This window comes from Cavia porcellus, unplaced genomic scaffold, assembly GCF_034190915.1.
Source record: "Cavia porcellus strain 051 isolate PalLab524CR breed Dunkin Hartley unplaced genomic scaffold, mCavPor4.1 scaffold_14, whole genome shotgun sequence".
Taxonomy (NCBI): Eukaryota; Metazoa; Chordata; class Mammalia; order Rodentia; family Caviidae; genus Cavia; species Cavia porcellus.
The window spans coordinates 6,298,523-6,317,222 of record NW_026947497.1 but is presented as its reverse complement, the minus strand read 5'-3'; the positions used below and the strand labels follow the sequence as shown (position 1 = coordinate 6,317,222).

At 37.5% G+C, this 18,700-nt stretch overlaps 1 protein-coding gene across 4 annotated transcripts in view; it reads left to right on the top strand.

The window, feature by feature from the left end:
• Tbck (TBC1 domain containing kinase) overlaps nt 1-18,700 on the top strand; it is a 193,713-nt gene that overhangs the window by 113,399 nt on the left and 61,614 nt on the right. For all 4 annotated transcript variants that reach the window (XM_013150594.3, XM_013150592.3, XM_013150593.3 and 1 more), the window contains one exon: nt 13,567-13,742. In XM_013150594.3, the coding sequence (XP_013006048.1) occupies nt 13,567-13,742 (176 nt within the window). The remainder of the gene's footprint in view (nt 1-13,566; nt 13,743-18,700) is intronic.

Sequence of the window (18,700 nt, the reverse complement as noted above, 5' to 3'; positions counted from 1 at the left end):
GGTTGAAACATTTGTTCTCAGAAAACATAAGGCTGTGTTTACTTCTATTGGAAGTAAAACATTTTTTGTCAGAGGCTTAATATATTTGTGAAGTTTTGGCTAAAGCATATTTTCATATATTAACCTAAATGCTTAGCCAGTGAAAAGAAAGCATGCTGTCAATATTGTGGATGGCTGTATTGAGAGGACAGTGTACTGCTATACCTTTTCCATAGTGAGTACGTACCTTCATACAGTAAAACAATGTTAGGTAAACGTAAGTACTACAGGGCCTTGCCAAGTACAGGTGGCTGTGCCAGGTTGATAGCCTAAGGTTCAAAAGTAGTACAGGGTCTCTTTAACTATCCACATGAAAAGCTGAGAGATAGTTTTTATTAACAAGTTTTTATTTTAGGAATATAATGTTGCAAAATTACTTAAGTATCATCTCCTAATTGTAAACAGTGACTCAGTTTTTAAAATTTGTCCAGCTTGAGGCAATACAAATGAAGATAGCCAAAATATTGTAACACATAATTATTCAGTGAAAGTTTTGTACTGGAATGCCTGTAGGACTGATACCATTTTATTTGAAGTTGAGAATCCATTCATTATTCACACTTACTGTTTGTGCTTACATTTTGTCTCTAAGTTCATCTTGGAATTGCAAAATCACAGCATAATGGAAATTAAATATAAATATTTCAGTTGTGGTCCTCCTCGCCCCCACCCATGAATAAATATAAATAAGTACTTTAGGATCTAGATGGTATGTTAAATTCTTTGAGTTCAGAACTGATGAAATAAAACTATGCAGAATCATTTTCAAAATCTCATTAAGTTATACTATTCTTGTGGGGGTTAAATCTACTGCATTATTTTAGGGAGACATTTAAAACAAATATTACTTCATTTCTAAGCTGCAGTCAGTGAGCATGAAAAGCAGAAGGCCAGTCATGATGAGTGAAGGGGCTCAGGTGTAGCACTGCTATACGAAGCCAAAAGGCTCCCATCACTGACTTGAGCGGTGCTCTCGGGCACAGAACTCATCTTGCAATGTGTGCATACTTCAGACATTTGAAAGAAGTGTCTCTTATATATTGGTAACTATAATGAAAGGATTTCTACTTACCTTGAAAATTGAGAGTATATTGGAGTACTGATATATCTTAGACCCAGCCCCAGAATTTTAAGACTTTGATAAGAAAACCCTGCCCTCCAGCAGAACTGCTTGTTTCGTGCCTCATAAGGGCTTCTTCTCTGTGAATTTATATGAACAGTCCAAAAACTCTTACTAAATTAATTTTATTAAATTTGTTTTTTCTCAAAACTTCAGTGATAGAAGATTTGTTTTGCTGTTACGTGTTTTCATGTTATGTGCAAATCACTTAACATACACAGAAAACACTGTTCACGTTTGAGATATATTGAAGCTAAATACAAAAACCTTTAAACATTGGAAAATGCTTTTAAAATTCTTCCCCATAAACTGATGCAAGTAAGAATTAAAGACCAAATTGCATTTAGAAGTTACTTTTATTATGTATTGTTCCATATGTAATTTGTACTTTAATAGGATGACTCTCCTCTACCTAGCCCTACATATCTAGCATAAAAATTAGCTTGATGTGCAACCTGTCTTAAAAGGTAACGTTCACCGAATTGGAAAATCGCTTCTTTACCATATGTCCCTTGTAAGACTGTAGTGAATGTCTAAGTCAAAATAAAATAATGAAATAAGGTATAAATGACTATATTGGAGACCAGAAGAGGAATAATATGCCAATATATGCAGAGGCTTGTTTTTCAAAATAATATAGAATAGATGAAATGACTAGAATTTTTTCATTTTTGTTACAAGAAACATTTGATTACTTTGAAAATTAAAACCTTTTCAATCCTTCTACAAAAATTAGCAATTTCTGTATGAAAACTGATTATCAAATTTGAACATGAGGTTCTATTTGCCACAACCGTTAGGGACTCCTGTCTTGTTTCTGATATACCGTTGTGTGTAAGACAAAGGAGAAAAATCAGGACAGCCCCTGGCCTGAGGTAAATCTTCCACCCTGCTGCACTGTGCTTTTCTCTGAGGGGCACTGCGTGCTGTCATCGATGCCAGCTGCTGCACACCGTCATGTCTACCTGCTCCACTGCAAGGGAGAAAGACAGCTATGTTACAAACAGAAAAGGTTTACGTATCCATATATCAGTACTGTTTATGTCTCATTTCATTGTAGGCATTAAGCAGCAGGGAAGACAGATACATAGCAAAATGTGCCAGTAAGGGGCTGGGGATTTAGCTCAGCGGCATGAGCGTATGCCTGCCTTGCAAAGCAGGTAGTCGTGAGTTCGATCCCCGGTACCGATAAAAAAGGAAAAAGACAGAAAAAAAAAAAAAAAAAAGTGCCAGTAATGCAGGCATGTGTACTGGATTTGAAACGCTGAGTGAATTAAAGAAGAAGCCCAGCAACATGTGTATATTTCTGCAGGGTACGTGTCTCACCATCCTTGCCAGTTTTGGCAGAATTTCTGGAAGTCCTCTTTCTTGAGTATCTGTAATTGGACTATCATGGTTGCCTTGATGTCCTGAATGGATTCAACATATTATACCTTTCAAGGTCCTTTTGACCTTTTATGAGAGCCAAAAGTCACATAGTGCCAGATTCCCATTTTTGGATGGGGTCTTTGAATTTGGGAGCCTGCAGGCATATTTTTATTTGACAGAAACAACTGTAAACATAAACTATAAGCTGCTATAGAAGGTGGCAAGAACAATGAGATATGTGTTCACAGTGGTAGGAAATATTTTGAAGAGTAATGACAAATGCCTTTTATTATGATAAAATTGTTGTAAACACTTTGATGTCACCTAGTCTTAATGCGTATAACTGCATAGTCTTACTGTAGGTTTTCATTTCTGTATGCTGGCCCAGAGCTTCCGTGAATATTAAAAAGTGGCCCAGTAGTACCCTTTAACTGCAAATGACACTCCTAAATTTAGTTATCTTACTTATGCCTGGTAAAGTAAGTCATGTGGCTGTGTAACGCATTCCTTCTCTAATCCTTTCAGTTAAGGTCAGAATGACTCTCAGAATCAGCAGGATTTAGAACTCAATGGAATGTTAAGTGTGGTGGGTGGATTCCAATACCTTAGCTAAGTTGGGTGGTGGGAGCAAGGTAGGGCGGGTGGTGGGATATGATTCTGGGAGGAGGAATTCAGTTCTAGAATGTGTTTATAGTGTTTATGAGGCTGCTAGATTTGGGAGCTGAAGAACAACTGGCGATTGTTAACAAAATAATAAGTATAATTTGAAGATAAAGGAAGCTCAGGTAAAGTATCTTTCCTTAAAGCCATGTCTTCTTTAAGAAAAGATAATGTCTTAGGTATCGAATAGCTCTTTTTACCTGCTTGGAATATAAATGATTGGTTGGTTGGTTAGTTGATCGATAGATTGATTGATTGATTTGAAATCTTCATGATGCTTAGAGGCTAGTTTGAGCTGTGTGAATAAGAACACGTAACAAGGTCAAATAGTGCAAAAATGCTATACATAGTAATGATATTGCTAAGGCAAAATTCTAATAAATGAGTATTTGTGAAAAATGCTATGTTTAGAACAAAAAGGCCAGACAATACTGCATTTATTTGGGGAAGCATCCACTAATGCCTAACAATGAGAAAACTTTCTAACTTTACTGTTACTTTACTGTGCTCAAGCATCTCAGTGGGGACTGCTTGTCAAAACAACATGTGCACTTTCTGTGAGACTTTAGGATATGTGATTCTATTTATTCAACATGTGTTCAACAAGCTTTATTATGACAGACACAGCAGCCATAGAGATGAATAAGATGCAGTACCGCCTTGTATAGAATGGGTCTCTTTGTGACCACCGTAATGTAAGTAAGGATGCCAGGTAGAGGATACCGGGGCTGAATGACCGAGGGCAGTGATGACGCGATGTGATAAAAACTGGGCAGTGTGCAGAGTGCTGATTATGCAGGACCTTCCGTGACGTGCTAGAGAGTTTAGGCTTTGCAGTACTCTACATGCAATCAGAAAGGTGTAAACAGAAAAATTACAGGATTTCTATATGTATAAGAAAATTGATTTTGGCTAATGCGGACAAGTTGAACTGGACACATCTAAAATGCTTGTCCTAAGCAGTAGAAAGAACTGCCCAAGGGTATAGCAAGAGTTTGCACTGAATTCATCTCTTTACTAAATAAGGTATGTGACAAAATCCTGAGAGATTTAAATAGTTTTGGAGCTTTGTATCTAATAACACTCTATCCTTACTTGTGGGTCATAGACTACAGGTCAGTCCTTACAGGCAAATGCTAAATTTGATCAGTATGTTCGTCAAGGTCATCAGGTCTGTCCTGGCATGACCCAGGATCTGTGCTGTTCCCATTGCAACTGTGCTATCCCTTGGGACAGTAAGGTGCAGTGGAGGAGCTGTCCTCTCAAGGGTGTCATGAAGTGCTGTCCCAGAATTTACCTGTAGAAAGTACTTCATGATATGCACATTGTATTTCATTCACTTTGCTAGTATGGTAAGTAACTTTGTAGTCTGCCCAGTAGTCAGAGTTTCTTTGTATTAGTACTGGGATGTTTTCATGGTATCAGAAGACACCAAGAGAAGAAAGCCTCTGACCAAAGCCTCAGCAAAGAAGCCGGGTGGGGAGACAAACACGTGGAAGGCTGCGGCCAGAGCAGAGGTGGCGTCTTTGGATTGATCAGATGGTTCTAATGTTTCTTCTAAATATCTTTCTTGGCTTTTAATTTAATTTCACCTCTTTTTTCTTTTAAAAACAAAAAATGGATAAAAACAATACAGAATTTCAAAAAAATAGGAAATTAACACTAGTTAATATATTTCATGTTATCTTGAAAGTAGTTTTTCAGATTAGAAAATTGAGGCATGAAAAAATGATCAGACAGTGAAAACACAACCGTTCTTTATGATGAACAGAGATTAGTAGTGTAGTTATCTATCTTGATATATTTGCATACACACCTATATCTGTATACATATGTGCGTATATACACACACACATATATGCAATCCTTTCCCTTCTTTTGTCTTTTGATTTATTTTTTGGTCATTGCTCTGGGGACTAATCTGTGTCCTCAGTTTACTACACAGAGTTGATACAATACAGCAAATGTAAGAAATTTGAAAGTGTAATTCCATTTAGCTTCCATATGTTGTGGTATTGTTGCTGTGTACTTTACATCTACAATTACAGTAAACATGGTGTATTATTTTTATTTTTGCTTTCACTAGTCAGATCCTTTTAAGGATCATGGAAACAAATAGTCTTATGATTAGGCTGGTGGTTATCACTGTTCTTTCCTTGCTGTAGATTTGAGTTTTGGGCGCTTCATATTTTGATTGCTGCAGTTCTCTATTTTTCTTGCTTTTAAGACCTTGCAGTAAATTTCTTTCCAAATAGTGCACTTCTCTGTTATTGTACTTAAATTTGTTTCTGTTGTTTCATTCTGTCTACTCACTTTGAATAAATTTTCCATGTCATTGAGCATATTTATACTTACATCAAAGTCCTTGTTTGCTAATTCCAATATTTAGATCATCATGTCATCTATTTCTGTAGATTTGTTTCTTATGATAGACATTTTCTGCTTTCATATCCAATTGTTTACTGTACAGCAGATATTTATATATATATTGTAAATAATCTAACTTTTGTCAACTTCATTTAAAAAGTTTTGACCTTTGGTCTTTGTTCTGATAATCACTGAAATAACTAGTAGATCCTTTTTATTGTTGTTAATTGGGTTTTACTATTAAGATGCATTTCATTTTTTTTCTTAACTTAGTCTAAGTGTGTGACTTTTTAGATGTTTAATTAAATAACCAAGCTCAGTGTGAAGTATCAAACTCCAAAATTTCGGAGTCAAACAAGTACTTACTTTTAGTTCAATTCAGCTGGAAATAGAAGGTTCCCTAGATCTAAACTCGTGTATGATTAATGTTCTCATTGTGAGCCTCACCTCAGAAGCGAAGCTGTGGGTGGAAAATTTGAGTAAAGGAGATCATGTTTAGTTGTAACAACTTTGTATTATTTTAGGATCTGCAGTGGTTATATAGAAATCACAACTCCATGAAGTAGATTTTCTTACTGTCTCCATTTTTCTCTTGAAATAACGAAAGGACAGTAAGGTCATAGGATATGTGAAATTATATAAACTTGAAACGGGCATTTGCAGTCTAAATCTCATACGTTTTACTACAAGGAAGAACATGATGCCTGTTTACGTAAGTAGGATTTGATAGATCAAACAGTTCCATATCAACAATTTCAAGTCATTCAACTAAATAGCTTCAGAAGTTAAATTCTGGCTTCCTAGGAAGCTCATGTTTAACTGTACTAAAAATGGTAACAGTTGAGATAAAGCCCTCAGGTAAAATACTGGCCATTTCTTTTTTCAGAATATGGTGGTCCTTTTATAATGAATTTCATTTAAGTTTTTACTCACTTTAGTGTAAATTGGTGAATATATTGCTCTACAACTTCAAACTTATGCCATATTTTGTGGTTGTGGCTTAGAAATTCAAAGTTCCCTTCCTTAACTCTCCAGGCCACTTATTCCCTATCTGCGTCACAAGAGAAAACCACAAGCTTATCAGCATTAAGAAAGAGTCGTATTAAACAGTAATCATATGATGGTTAACTGTGATGAGGGGATTTTATAGCGCGTAGGACATGTTGCAGTTGTATTTCCAAATGTGATTATTGAATGTCCGCCATAAGCCAAGATATTCCAAAATGTTAGGAATCTTTTTATGGGAGTACAAGATTAGAAGAAAATTATTAATGCTTTAATTTTAATACGTCTTGGCAATGGAGTTTGTTTGCATGTAGATGAAAAATCACATTTGTTTCCCTCACCAAGAGGTTTATCAGCTATCACAAGAATGGCATGACTTTTACTAAGAAATTTGTTCCTCACAGTTGAAAGCCCAGTGTCTCAGGCTGGCATCTTCGTGCTGGGTCATCTTGTGGTGGGAGGCAAGAGGGAAAGAAGCAAAAGAGGGGTGAGCGCGTTGGGCTGGCGGGCTCACGCTCGGGAGCAGGCTGCTGTGCCTGTGACGTGGCTGCATGCTCCTCCGGGCAGAGCCCTCCCCAGCCTCAGCCCGGGCTCGCAGGGCTCCGTTTCCAGCACGTGAACCGGGGCACACATGCTACCCACAGCAGCGCCCCAAGCATGTCTAGTCTCAGTGGGAGCTAAAGAAATGTTAGTCTTGTGCTGCAGTGTTTCATCTGAAATTAATTAATAGTCACAAAGCCATTTGTGAACTAACAACACTTCTAAACTTCTTACTCTATGAATTATTTCCCTTTATTTTCTTCAGCAGCACGAAGGCACATGAATTTGAAAACTGTGTTTTCCATATATACATGGTTTTTCAAATGCATATATATGTTATTAATGCATATTCATATATATGTTATTAGTGCATATTTATAAGTATTAGGTTTTATTGTGATATTTTCTTACATGCATGTAACATAAAAAAATCTCTTTAAAAACTTGAACCACTTTGGTCTATCCTTCAATATTGTTTTTCTTATATATAAACATACTTATTAATTTTCCTAGTCATTCAACATTTATTTGTCTTCTACCTGCATGGTGTCACAACAGGCATTATGAGCCTCATTAAAACCATAACCACTGCTTTTTTAAAAGAGCTTTTCTTCTGTTTAGGGAATACTGTGTAGACCTGGCTTTTTTTCAAACCACATGTGGCCACTTATGGCAAAATGGTATAAACTGAGCACAAAGCTTATATAAAATCTGGCCCTGATTTTTGGACTGAAAGCATCCTGGCTCTAACAAGGACAAAGTTATTAAAAGGCTACAGTTAATATGTGTGTAGCATTTACCACCCTGGAATAAATGATCACCATTATGATAATGATGCTCATAAAAATAGAATTCCTTTATTTTTACTGTAGGAATTAAGCAAAAATACTAGTAAAAATATTGACCGTGATAGACAAAACTAACATTTATCATATACTTACAGCATGCCATAGCTAAGCCCTTTTGCATATATAACATCTCATCATCACATCAAAGAATTAGATTCCATTCCCAAGTCCTGAGAAGGAGCTCAGGCTGGGAAAGGGCCACAGGGGTGATTTAGAAACACAGACTTCACTGTGCCTTCTTTCCAGAGCCTGCACTCAAGCTCACCAGCTGTTCTGGGCTGACGTAGTTGAGGGGAAGAGGCAGGAAGGGGTGTAAATGAGCTGTGCCTGTTTATTGATTTGGGGTTCATTTGGGGGTCATATGCCTTTAACTTTTTTATTTGGTTAGTTCTTATAAGGTAGTCACCTAACAAAATTAATCACTTTGAAGTTACAGTTCAGTGACATTTGGTGCAGTCGCCATGCACCATTGCTGTAGCAAGCTGAGAACGTCTTAGCCACCGCAGCATCTGTGCCTGTCCTGTGTCCCCCTCACATCCCTCACAGCTGTCGGCAAGGCCACTCCTGAGTTAAAGAGGGAGACAGGGCGAGGACAACTAAGAACACTGTGGCATTTTCTGACTGGTTACAGATTGTTTCTCTTTGAGTCAGTGTCACTTCATTGCTGGAACCCTGTGGCTACTCTCCACAGTTCTTTGCACAGCTCTGCCACAGTTGACCCAGAAGATCTCCCCTGGGTTTGTGGGGTTGCCCTGGAGGGCCCTGCCTTGTTCACTGTCTTCTCTCAGCTCCTTTGAGGATGTTGGTTTGGTTTTGTTTTGTTTTTTGCTTTTTTGTTATTGTTGTTGTTGTTTTTAATCAATAGACTTTGCTTTTTAAAGCAGTTTACTTTGTTCTCCCTTCTGTATGGTCAACATCTTGCTTTTTTTTACATTTGTTACAGTCAGTTAACCAATATTGATACATTATTATTAACCCAAATCCAGAGTCTATTCAGGGGCCTGCCTTTTGTATTGCACATGTTCCTGGATTTTGACAAATGTGTAATGACACAGAGCCCCGTTCCATCCAGCCCCCAGAATCCCGTTTCACTCTTCATTCATCTTCTCTCAGCCCCCCACACTCAGACCTTCAGCAGTCACTGCTCTTCTTCCTGTCTGATTTTAAAAGGAGAATACAGACTAACAGGGGCCTAAGATATATTTAAAAATCTATTGAGCTGAAGTACTAAAGTTCTCCATTTTATATACCTAAAATGTTGTCTATAAAGCTCTTAGTTCCTCCTACACACTGGACTAAGCTTATGCCTCCTGACATCCCCAGATACTAAGTAACGGCGTTTCCATTGTACCGCTGGAAAGCCACACCAAAGGATAAGCTGAGGAAGCTACACAGCTGGCTGTACCTGAGCTGAGCTGAAGCCCAGGTGCTGGGCCTGCCCGGTGAGTTCCCTGCGGCACGCCTGCTCCTCCTGCTGCCTTTTCAGCAGGTGCCCGCTGGCCACTTAGCAGACTCGGGCCAGGCTGCGTGGCTGCGCTCACCTTCCTTCTGCATTTCTTTCTGAACCAGGGACTTCATAGTTTAAGACATTTCCAATTCGGGACAGGTTGTGCACATCTGTTTATTCCACTGCCCTTCAGAAATATCCCTAAAGTGACATGAAGGGCATAAAAAAATGTCAACATGTTTTAGCAAGATAGAAAGACATTGTATCAACAGTAATTTAATAAAGCAAAGAAACCCAAAACTTTCCTTTAAAAAAAAAAAAAGGAACCAGCAAAAAGCAAGCTAATTCTTAGTGCAAAGCAACAAAAGGTCTTAGGAAGTAAAGGTGAATGTGTGATAGAGCAGGAAACCAGAAAGCAACCGGCTGAATGTATCTAAAGACAGTTTCACTGCTGCCCTCTGTCAGCTAACAAGCTGCTCTTCCATCCCGAGGAACCCCGATGATAAAGACTGATCCAGGTCTGTTCTCTGAGGTTTATATAGTACATGGAGATGGTCCTTTCTGGAGAGAGAATATAATTTATAACATCAATTTGAGCTACTAAAAGAATGAACAAAGAGGTCACAACAAATATCAAATGCAAAAATCTGACACATCACTGTAATATTTCTTCTTAATGTTTTAGCTTCATTCTCATTGATCACTTCTTCATGCAACAGTAATATTCTGAAATAGTTTTGATAGAGAAAACAGTCTTTTCATTGCTAACTTTGGCTGAAATTATTTCTTTTTATTGGTAGTGCAAATGCATAAAGCATGACTTTTCACACAGCTCTAATCACTGTCATAATGCTACAGATTTGTGTCCAGTAAACACAAAATGCTATCTTACTAGATTCCCATCAAAAAATAAAAGACTATCAGTGTGTTTAACTGTATATGTGGCATTAAAAAGAGGATTTCTGAAAGCAAAGTATTTTTGTTGACCAGGCATCTTTGAGAACCAAATCTTTTGTTTACAATTTTACATGCTTTATGTTTGGAAGAATTTCTCATAGTCTGGTCTTTGGCTGTGTACATTTCAAGCTTGGATTTACCACTCATTATTCTTTAGTATCAGAACACATTTGTGTCGCATTTTAGGCTCTGCACCTGTATAGCAGATAGTGAGAGAGTTCCAGGAAATCATTCCTTGAATTAGCAATAACTTTACTATCAAAGACAAAGCCAGACACTAAAATGGTAAGAAACTATTGCAGTAGGAGAAATTAATCCACTGTGACCGGAAGTCCAATCTGAATTGTCCAAAAGCAACTAGGTGTTTTAAAGAGAGAATGAAGGGACAGGAAGGAAGTGCTAACGCTCAGGGAATTGGGGCGGACCTCAGTAAATAATCAGGGTTACCAGAAAGCTTTTGGGGGGTTGGTACGGTTTTTGGAATCAGATACAAATTATTATTTTGCGTTGTCACTGACTTCAGGACTGAGTGCAAGCTCTGCTAGAGATCATTGGCCTGATTGCAGCTTTGCCAGGTGACAGGGCAAGCTGCTTTGAACACAGAAGTATGGAATCTGAACCACAGTTGCTTAACTTTGGGGATCAAAGCAGACAAAATGTAGACAACTAAGTTTGCCCTATTTAACTAACAAACTTTTAATTGTTTAAGTAGAACGCTTTCTAAAATGAATTGAACCCTCTTCTTAAGCAAAAGAGTGCAGAAAACTGTATTAAACTTTTTTTCTTTGGTACTTCTCCTTAAGGAATCTCAATCTTAGAGCTTTTTAGAAAACATTTCACCATTGCTCAACTAAATCTGCTCATGTCTCAAAGCGTGTTTGACTCATTTTTGTAGCATTGTGTGAGGGACTGGTATGTGGAGTGACGAAATCTGACCTTTTTGTGTAGCCCAGGAAGGAAGCAGCTGGGAAGCTGGCAGAAGATTCACTAATAGCAGATAAAGGAATGCTTAACTGATAACTGATCTTTCCAGGCGTGCTGGTCGTATTCCAAGTACTAATGGAGTGGGAAATTTGAAAAGGTATCTCATGACCCTTTAGTAACTTCAGAAATTCTACGCATGGTAGCACTCAAGTGCATAAGCACTCTTCTTGTGTTTTAGTTCCTTTATCTTCAACAGCAGTGGCAGGGCAGGGGAAACTACAACACTGGACTTTAAGAATCTTGTGAGGATGAAGTGGACTAAATGGGAAGTGTGCAATACCTAATTCATAGTGGATGCTTAAGTACCATTTTTCCCTTCCCTTATATAGCAAACAACTCTAAACGCTAACTCTTGACTTTGTTAGTGAGCTGTCCTTTACTATAACAATACCTCGGATAATCAATAGAAAGAAGGAAAGATTTATTTTGCCTCACGATTTTAGGAAATTCAGTTCATGGTCACTTTGCTCTGCTGGCTTTGTGCCTGTGGCAAGGTAACACATCATATAGGGGAGTGAGTCGGGGAGGAGACCACTCACCTCACGGTGGCTGGGAAGCAAACAAAAGTAAGAAGAAAGGCCTTGGTCCCAAAATACCCTTCGCTGGTGCGCTCCCGCTGGCTCAGCTTTGTTCAACGAGGCCCCAACCTGAAATATGTTTTACCAATTTGCTAGGTGTCTCTCAATCCAGACAGTGACCTAGAGGAGGCGTCATATGTGCTCCCTATTTAGTGCTTCTTTCCTTTCCTCTTATATATAAGCTTTTCATTTCAGAAAAGAGAAATATATAATTTACCCTTGGTAATCATTAACATATATTATTCTCCATTACTTATGTGAGCTGACATACTTGGACTTTTGCAGAGTAAATAAAAATGCTATCTACCATTTTTCTGGCTTTAGGAATACAGAAAGAAAAAAACATAATGTTAAATTCCTCCTTTCAGTCAACTTAGTGAACTGCCACTCCTTGGTCTCTCCTCTTTCCTCACAGAGGAATGGCTGTTTCTTCCTCAGGAATGTTGGCCTCCTAACGAGTTACAGTCCCATCAAAACTAAACATTAATTTACAGTTATAATCCCCTTCCCATTTGATGCATATTACCTCTGCATCAAAGATGTTTGAATTTCAAATCTGGAAAAGGAGATCTTCTATGAAAATGTTCTATTTCACGACGTCATTTTATCAGGTATATTTATTTCTGTGCACGTTAGGTCTCACTTAAACCATGAAAGACATCGTGGCATATTACAGTGATGCATGTATACTCCTGTGTGTGGCAGCACAACACTCAGTAGCTAAACTGGGAAGCAGCCTATGTGTCCACCAACAGAGAAATGTGTTTTAAAAGTGTGCATTTATACACAGTAGAGTACTGGCTAGCTGTAAAGAAGGATAAATGAAACATTGTTAGGAAAATGAATGCACCTTGATACAATAATGCTAAGTGCAATAAATCAGACATACAAGCTTGACTGTCACATGATTTCTGTTATATGAGAAATAAGTATAAAGAAAGAGCAAAATAAAATATAGATAACAGGAAATGAAGAGATAGATCATTTTCAAATGTGAAGGAGACCAAGAGAAGGAGAGAGGAGCAGTGATGGGGGAGATAAGAAGCTTACAGTGTGTGCACGCATCAGCTCCTTGCAAGGAATATGACCGTTACGTACTTCAAACATGTACTAATAAATTTTAATTATAAAAGGGAAAATGACTATGTTGAGATTTTGGTAAATTTTGCCCTGATTATTTTATATCTTATTTAATAAATGGCAATGGAACTTTTAGTACACTTTACTAGAAGTTTCAATGAATAAGTATCTGAATCTTTTTGTCTACCTATTTTCAAATCCCAGCTCCCCCAAGCTCCTCTGTTTTACTTTACAAAAGTGAAAATATTATCAGAGTCAGTGGGTCAGATTTTTTAATAAGGAGATGCATTATATTTCAGGTTGTATTGATATTAGTTTACCATAAAAATGTCTATGAAGGTAATATCAAAATACGTAAAATATAAATCTATATATCTATATATGTGTGCATGTAATAATAGAAAATATTCACTATTCAGTTATTAACATGCTGATAAAAATCTATATTTTTTATTAATGATCTTCTATTTGTTATGTTAACCATATTTGCCCACATACATTTAGGAAAGATTATTCTTTTATTTAACAAAACAATCTAAATTCTATATACTTTTTACAAATGTTTCTGCCTAGAAATTGACATTGAGCGCTGTGTACGAGAATCCATCAACCTCTTTTGCTGGACTCCCAAAAGCGCTACTTACAGACAGCACGCGCAGCCTCCCAAACTGCCTGCCGACAGCGGCGCCCTGCGGAGTCCCGCCGCCTGCTTCTCCGCGGAGTGCACCGAGCCGCCCAGGACGGCCCTGGTAGGTACAGGGGGGCCCCGAGGGTCGTACTGCCCGTAGTGGTGCCGTCCGTGTCCTTTTAACGTCACTGTTTCCTGACACACTTTGTCGTACAGGTATTTCAGAAAACTCCCACGTCTGTTTAACACTGCAGTTAGTTAAGGGCATTGTTCTGACCTATTTCCCCATATAACAAGTTTGGTTTTGTTTTCTATACCATCGTGGTTTTTGTGTGTACGTCATCTTGTGATATAAGAGACTACAGAGATGAAGGAATTTTCTAAAATAAAGAAAGGTTATTGGTAGAACCGATACCGACTTCTTGATTGACAAAGAAGCATCTGGCGTCGGTTTTTCACTTCAGTTGCTGAACTTTTCAGCACTACCACATATACTCGGTTCTGTTTAAAATAGTTCCTATCTCTTGAAAGTTGTTCAGTATTTACTGAGACATCTTTGTCCTTGCAACATACAGTTCTTTTTTAAATTCCTTAAAGATGGTTTCCTTTAGTTCTTTACAATAGCTGATTTTAAAATCTTGCCTTCTAACTCCACCATTCAATATTTTCTTGTGAAGTGAACCTTGTAAATAATACTGCAGTTTTAGAAATGAGGTCCTGCTCTCTGCCCAGCGTTTGTGTTACAGTTTGGTACGGTGCTGATTTTGTTGTTGATAACGGCCTTCCTCTGGTGAAGTTTCTAAATTCCATACGGCCTGTATGCTTTGTCAAGTGTGACATTGCTTTGTTGGCTTCATGCGCAGGCAGCAGACGGATCTCCTTAACCTGTCGGTCCTGGGAGCCTCGACTGTGCCGGGCACCTCTGAGCACCTGTGGGAGGAGCACGTCCTCACTCAGTCAGCAGCTTTTCCGGAGCTTCATTTTCCCTTAGAGCAGAGAAAGAGATCAAGGGAGAAGGAGAGAGAGACAGACCCTTCCATACCGCGCCCTCAGGGACCCACTCCTCCCACCGAGCTGCATCTCCCAGTGACACACTTAGCTATAAACTCATCAGTGGTCTAATCCAGTGTATCACCGTGATCCCGTCCCCAGCAAAAGCCCCACCTATTAGCATATGAGGCTTTGGGGGACGTCCAGATATAACCGTGCACCTGCCAATATTCACGTTGGCTTTTTGGAGGGGCAGCTTTGCAATTCTCATTAACTGTCGCTTGCTATCTGCTTTTTCTGCTGATCTTGACATTTACATGAAGCAAAAAAGTTTGAGAGGTGGTAGATTTTAAAAGGTCAGAAACATGCGATAACTGTTCAAGTAATGTCAGACTTTTATTTTGCTGTAAAATAAAATTTCATTAAGAAAAGTTACTGCTTTAAGTTGCAGTGACTTTAAATCTTTTTCTCTTATACCATGATCTGAAATAAGAATTTTATTTGAAATTTAGTACTTTCAAAGTCACTAGATCCATAATTCCCTCCATATATTCCCTTTATAGTAAGTCTCAGAGTTATAAGTTATTTTGCTAAAGCTTTGGGATATGAAACAAATTATTTTGTGTATTTTTTTTTGTACCAGGAATTGAACTCATGACTGTATATTTGTAAGGCAGGCAATTATGCTGCTGAACTAAATCCCCAGTTACTTTGTGTACTTTTAACTCACATATCTTCATGAATTTAATATCATTAAGAGTGAAAAAATACTGCTGAGATTTATTTGCATGAAATATTGCTATCTGAAGCATAATCAAGTCTTAGTTTACTTTAGGATTTAGTTTATCACTTTTAGTGAAATACTCCAATCATAAAGGAAAATATAATAACATAAAAGCCAATACATAATCTTGCACATACTGAAACATATGTAAAAATCACATACTGTTCAGCTGCTCAGGAAGTAGCCACGAAAAAAAGAATACCTGACATCATAGCATGTGCATTTAGTGACGGATGTAGTTACAAAATAAGAAGTACATTTAATGTGCTATTGGAGATAGATGTCAGTAAGAGAGGTTTTAAAGAATCAGAGGGAGTGAAAGAATGAGAGTAATCAAAGAGTAGAAAGGGTTGCTATTTTATATGAGGAACTCAAAGAGCAGCTAGAAGGTTACATTTGAGGGAAAAAAACCCTTCAAGGAAGTGAGAAATTACATCATGTATATTTATTTCTTAGGGATAAATGTTCCAAGCAAAGGAATAGCAAATGCAAAGATGATTGCATGCTTGACATACTGGTAAAAAGCAGGAGGCTGAAGGAGTGCTATTGTGATGTGAGTTTCATGTAAGGGGTTACCCTGCTGCTGTAGTGAAAAGAACAGAATGAGAAAGAGGAAAAGAAGACCCGGAAGGGAGCCGTGGCGGCCCAGACCCAAAGGGGAAGAGCGGAAGTGATGAGACGTAGGCATGTATCTCAGAACCAGAACCAGGAGAGTGTGCCGACTGAACATGAGGTATGAAAGACAGCAGGATGAAGAATAAACGCAACATTTTTGTGTTAGGCTAGAAGGACAGAGTTTCTGTCTACTGAAATAGGAATACTGCAGAAAAACCAGACTTGAAGATGGGAAGCAAGTGTACAATTTTGAACACATAGATTTAGATGTTTCTATGAGATGTCCACGTGAAAAATAAATGCCTTGTCAGTTTTGTCTATAACATGCTTTTATTTTTCTAGTCGATTATTACTGATGTATAGAAACATTATTTATTTTGGATTAGTTTCAGCTAATTTCAGGTATTCATCCCTCCCTAACTTTAATATTTAGGGAAGTTTTAGATTCACAGCAAAATTGAAAGGAAGGAGCCAAGCATGATGGTGCATACCCGTTATTTCAGCCACCTGGGAGGCCAAGGCAGGAGGATCACATATTCAAAGCTAGCCTGCAAAATTCTATCTCAAATACAATGTTTTAAAAGGGCTGTGACTGTAATTCAGTGATAGAGCATTAGCCTGTCATATGCAAAGATGTGAATTCAATCCCGAGAACTGGGGAGGAGAGGGGGACTGAGGGAAAGGTATGTAGATTGCCCACTTATACCTGCACTCACACATGTAAAGTCTTCTCCGTGTCCAGAATGTCACCACAGAAGGACATTGGTTATAATTTCTATCGTAGATCCAGGCCTTCCCAGATTGACTGTGTCTCCTTGTATGAACTTCGTGCTACTGTGTCTTTCAAGAAATTAGTTCATTTCATGTAAGTTGATCAGTATGTAGGCATAGGGCTGTTTGGGAGAGTTCTTTATTATCTTTTTTTTATTTTATTTAAGGAGAAAAAGAAAAAAACAGAAAAAGGGTACAAGTTATACAGAATTTCAGAAAAAATAAACAGTAGGAAATCACTAGTTAATAGATCACATATTGTCATCTTAGAAATAGTTATTCAAGTTACAAAATTAAAGCATATAAAGTGGACATTCTAACAGTGAGATTGCAAACAGTTCTGTTCAATGATCCAACAAAACTCAGTAATATGGTTATCTATCTTATACACTTAAAGATACATACAGTTATATCCTTTAGAGCACTTTCTTTTCCTCTCTTTTGTACAATGATAGTTACACATTTTGGGTTTTATTACTCCCACAGTTCTTATTACTTTTTTTGAAGAGAATAAAACCAAATGCGACATAACAAAACAGAATCAGTCAAATCAAAAGTATGGATATAATACATACTGTAAAAACAAAATACAAGGTGATCAACATTGATTACCATAATGCCTCTTGCTGTCTTAAAAAGAATTGCCTATATCATCAGTTATGATAAAATTGAACAAAACAGTAAAGAACAAAACCAATAAAACCAAAACATTGGAGACATTACAAGACTTCAAAAGAAGATAATAGTCAACCCAGAATGGGTGTCATAATGAATCTTATTGTCTTCACAGTTGTTGCCTATACTCTCAAACTTGGTACTATCAAGCAAAACAGAATAGAGGAAAATCAGTCAAAACAAGATGGTGAGAGCAATACAGGGTTTCAAATCAACTTAATAAGAAATCAAAGTGGGTTACTATAATATGTCCTGCTTTTTTATCTTTCCCTTAATTAAAAAGATAAAAATAAGAAAGTAAATAATGAAAAAAGGAGATTGAGATAAAAGAGGACATAACAACAAAACAGCACAGGTCAAAACATAATCATTTAAGCAAAATAGTGTTTCACTACCAGATATCCCGACATAAAAGTAGTTACCGTAGTATCTCTTTTCTTGAAATCTTTGAGTATAACTTCGTATACTGTAGCATCAAACATATCAAGACAATGTAAAACCATTCAAGAGAATGACAGTATTACAGGGTATTTAGAACCAACTAACAGAAAATGAACAATGGTTTCTGTATAATCTCCTTGTCTATAAAAGTTTTTGTTTATATTATCACATATAATAAAATCCAATAAGATACAACATGTTAAGACTGATGGACACAGAAGAACAAAAGCTTGATGGGACTTCAAAGCAAGATGATACTAAATCAGCACTAGCTATTATGATGTGTTGTTTTCACCAAAATAGCTGTTCCTACCATCTAACCTTCTCTGCCTCATTTCTGTTGAGCTCTTTTTCTGTCATTAGTTGTCAGTTTGTCTTCTTCATTTTGCTTTCTGCTCCATTCATTGTGGCCTCTCTGACACTGTTTCTGGAATCTTGGTGTTTTTCTTTTTTAGAATGTCCTGCAGTATTCTCTGTAGAGTTGAATTGGTGGTTGCAAATTCCCCTAGTTCCTCTTTATCCTGGAAGCACCTTGTTTTTCCATCAATTTCTAGGGACAGTGTGCAGGATATATCAATCTTGGCTGGAGGTTATTATCTTTCAAAGCTTGAATTATTTCCCCCCACGCTCTTCGTGATTTGATGGTTTGTGCCGAGAAGTCTGCTGTAATTCTGATGGGTGTTCCCTTGTAAGTGATCTGTTTCTTGTCTCTGATGGCTTTTAATATTCTGTTCTTATATTGGATTTCTGGACTTTTGATTATTATATGCCTGGATTTGTTCTGTTTGGGTTGTAGGTGGCTG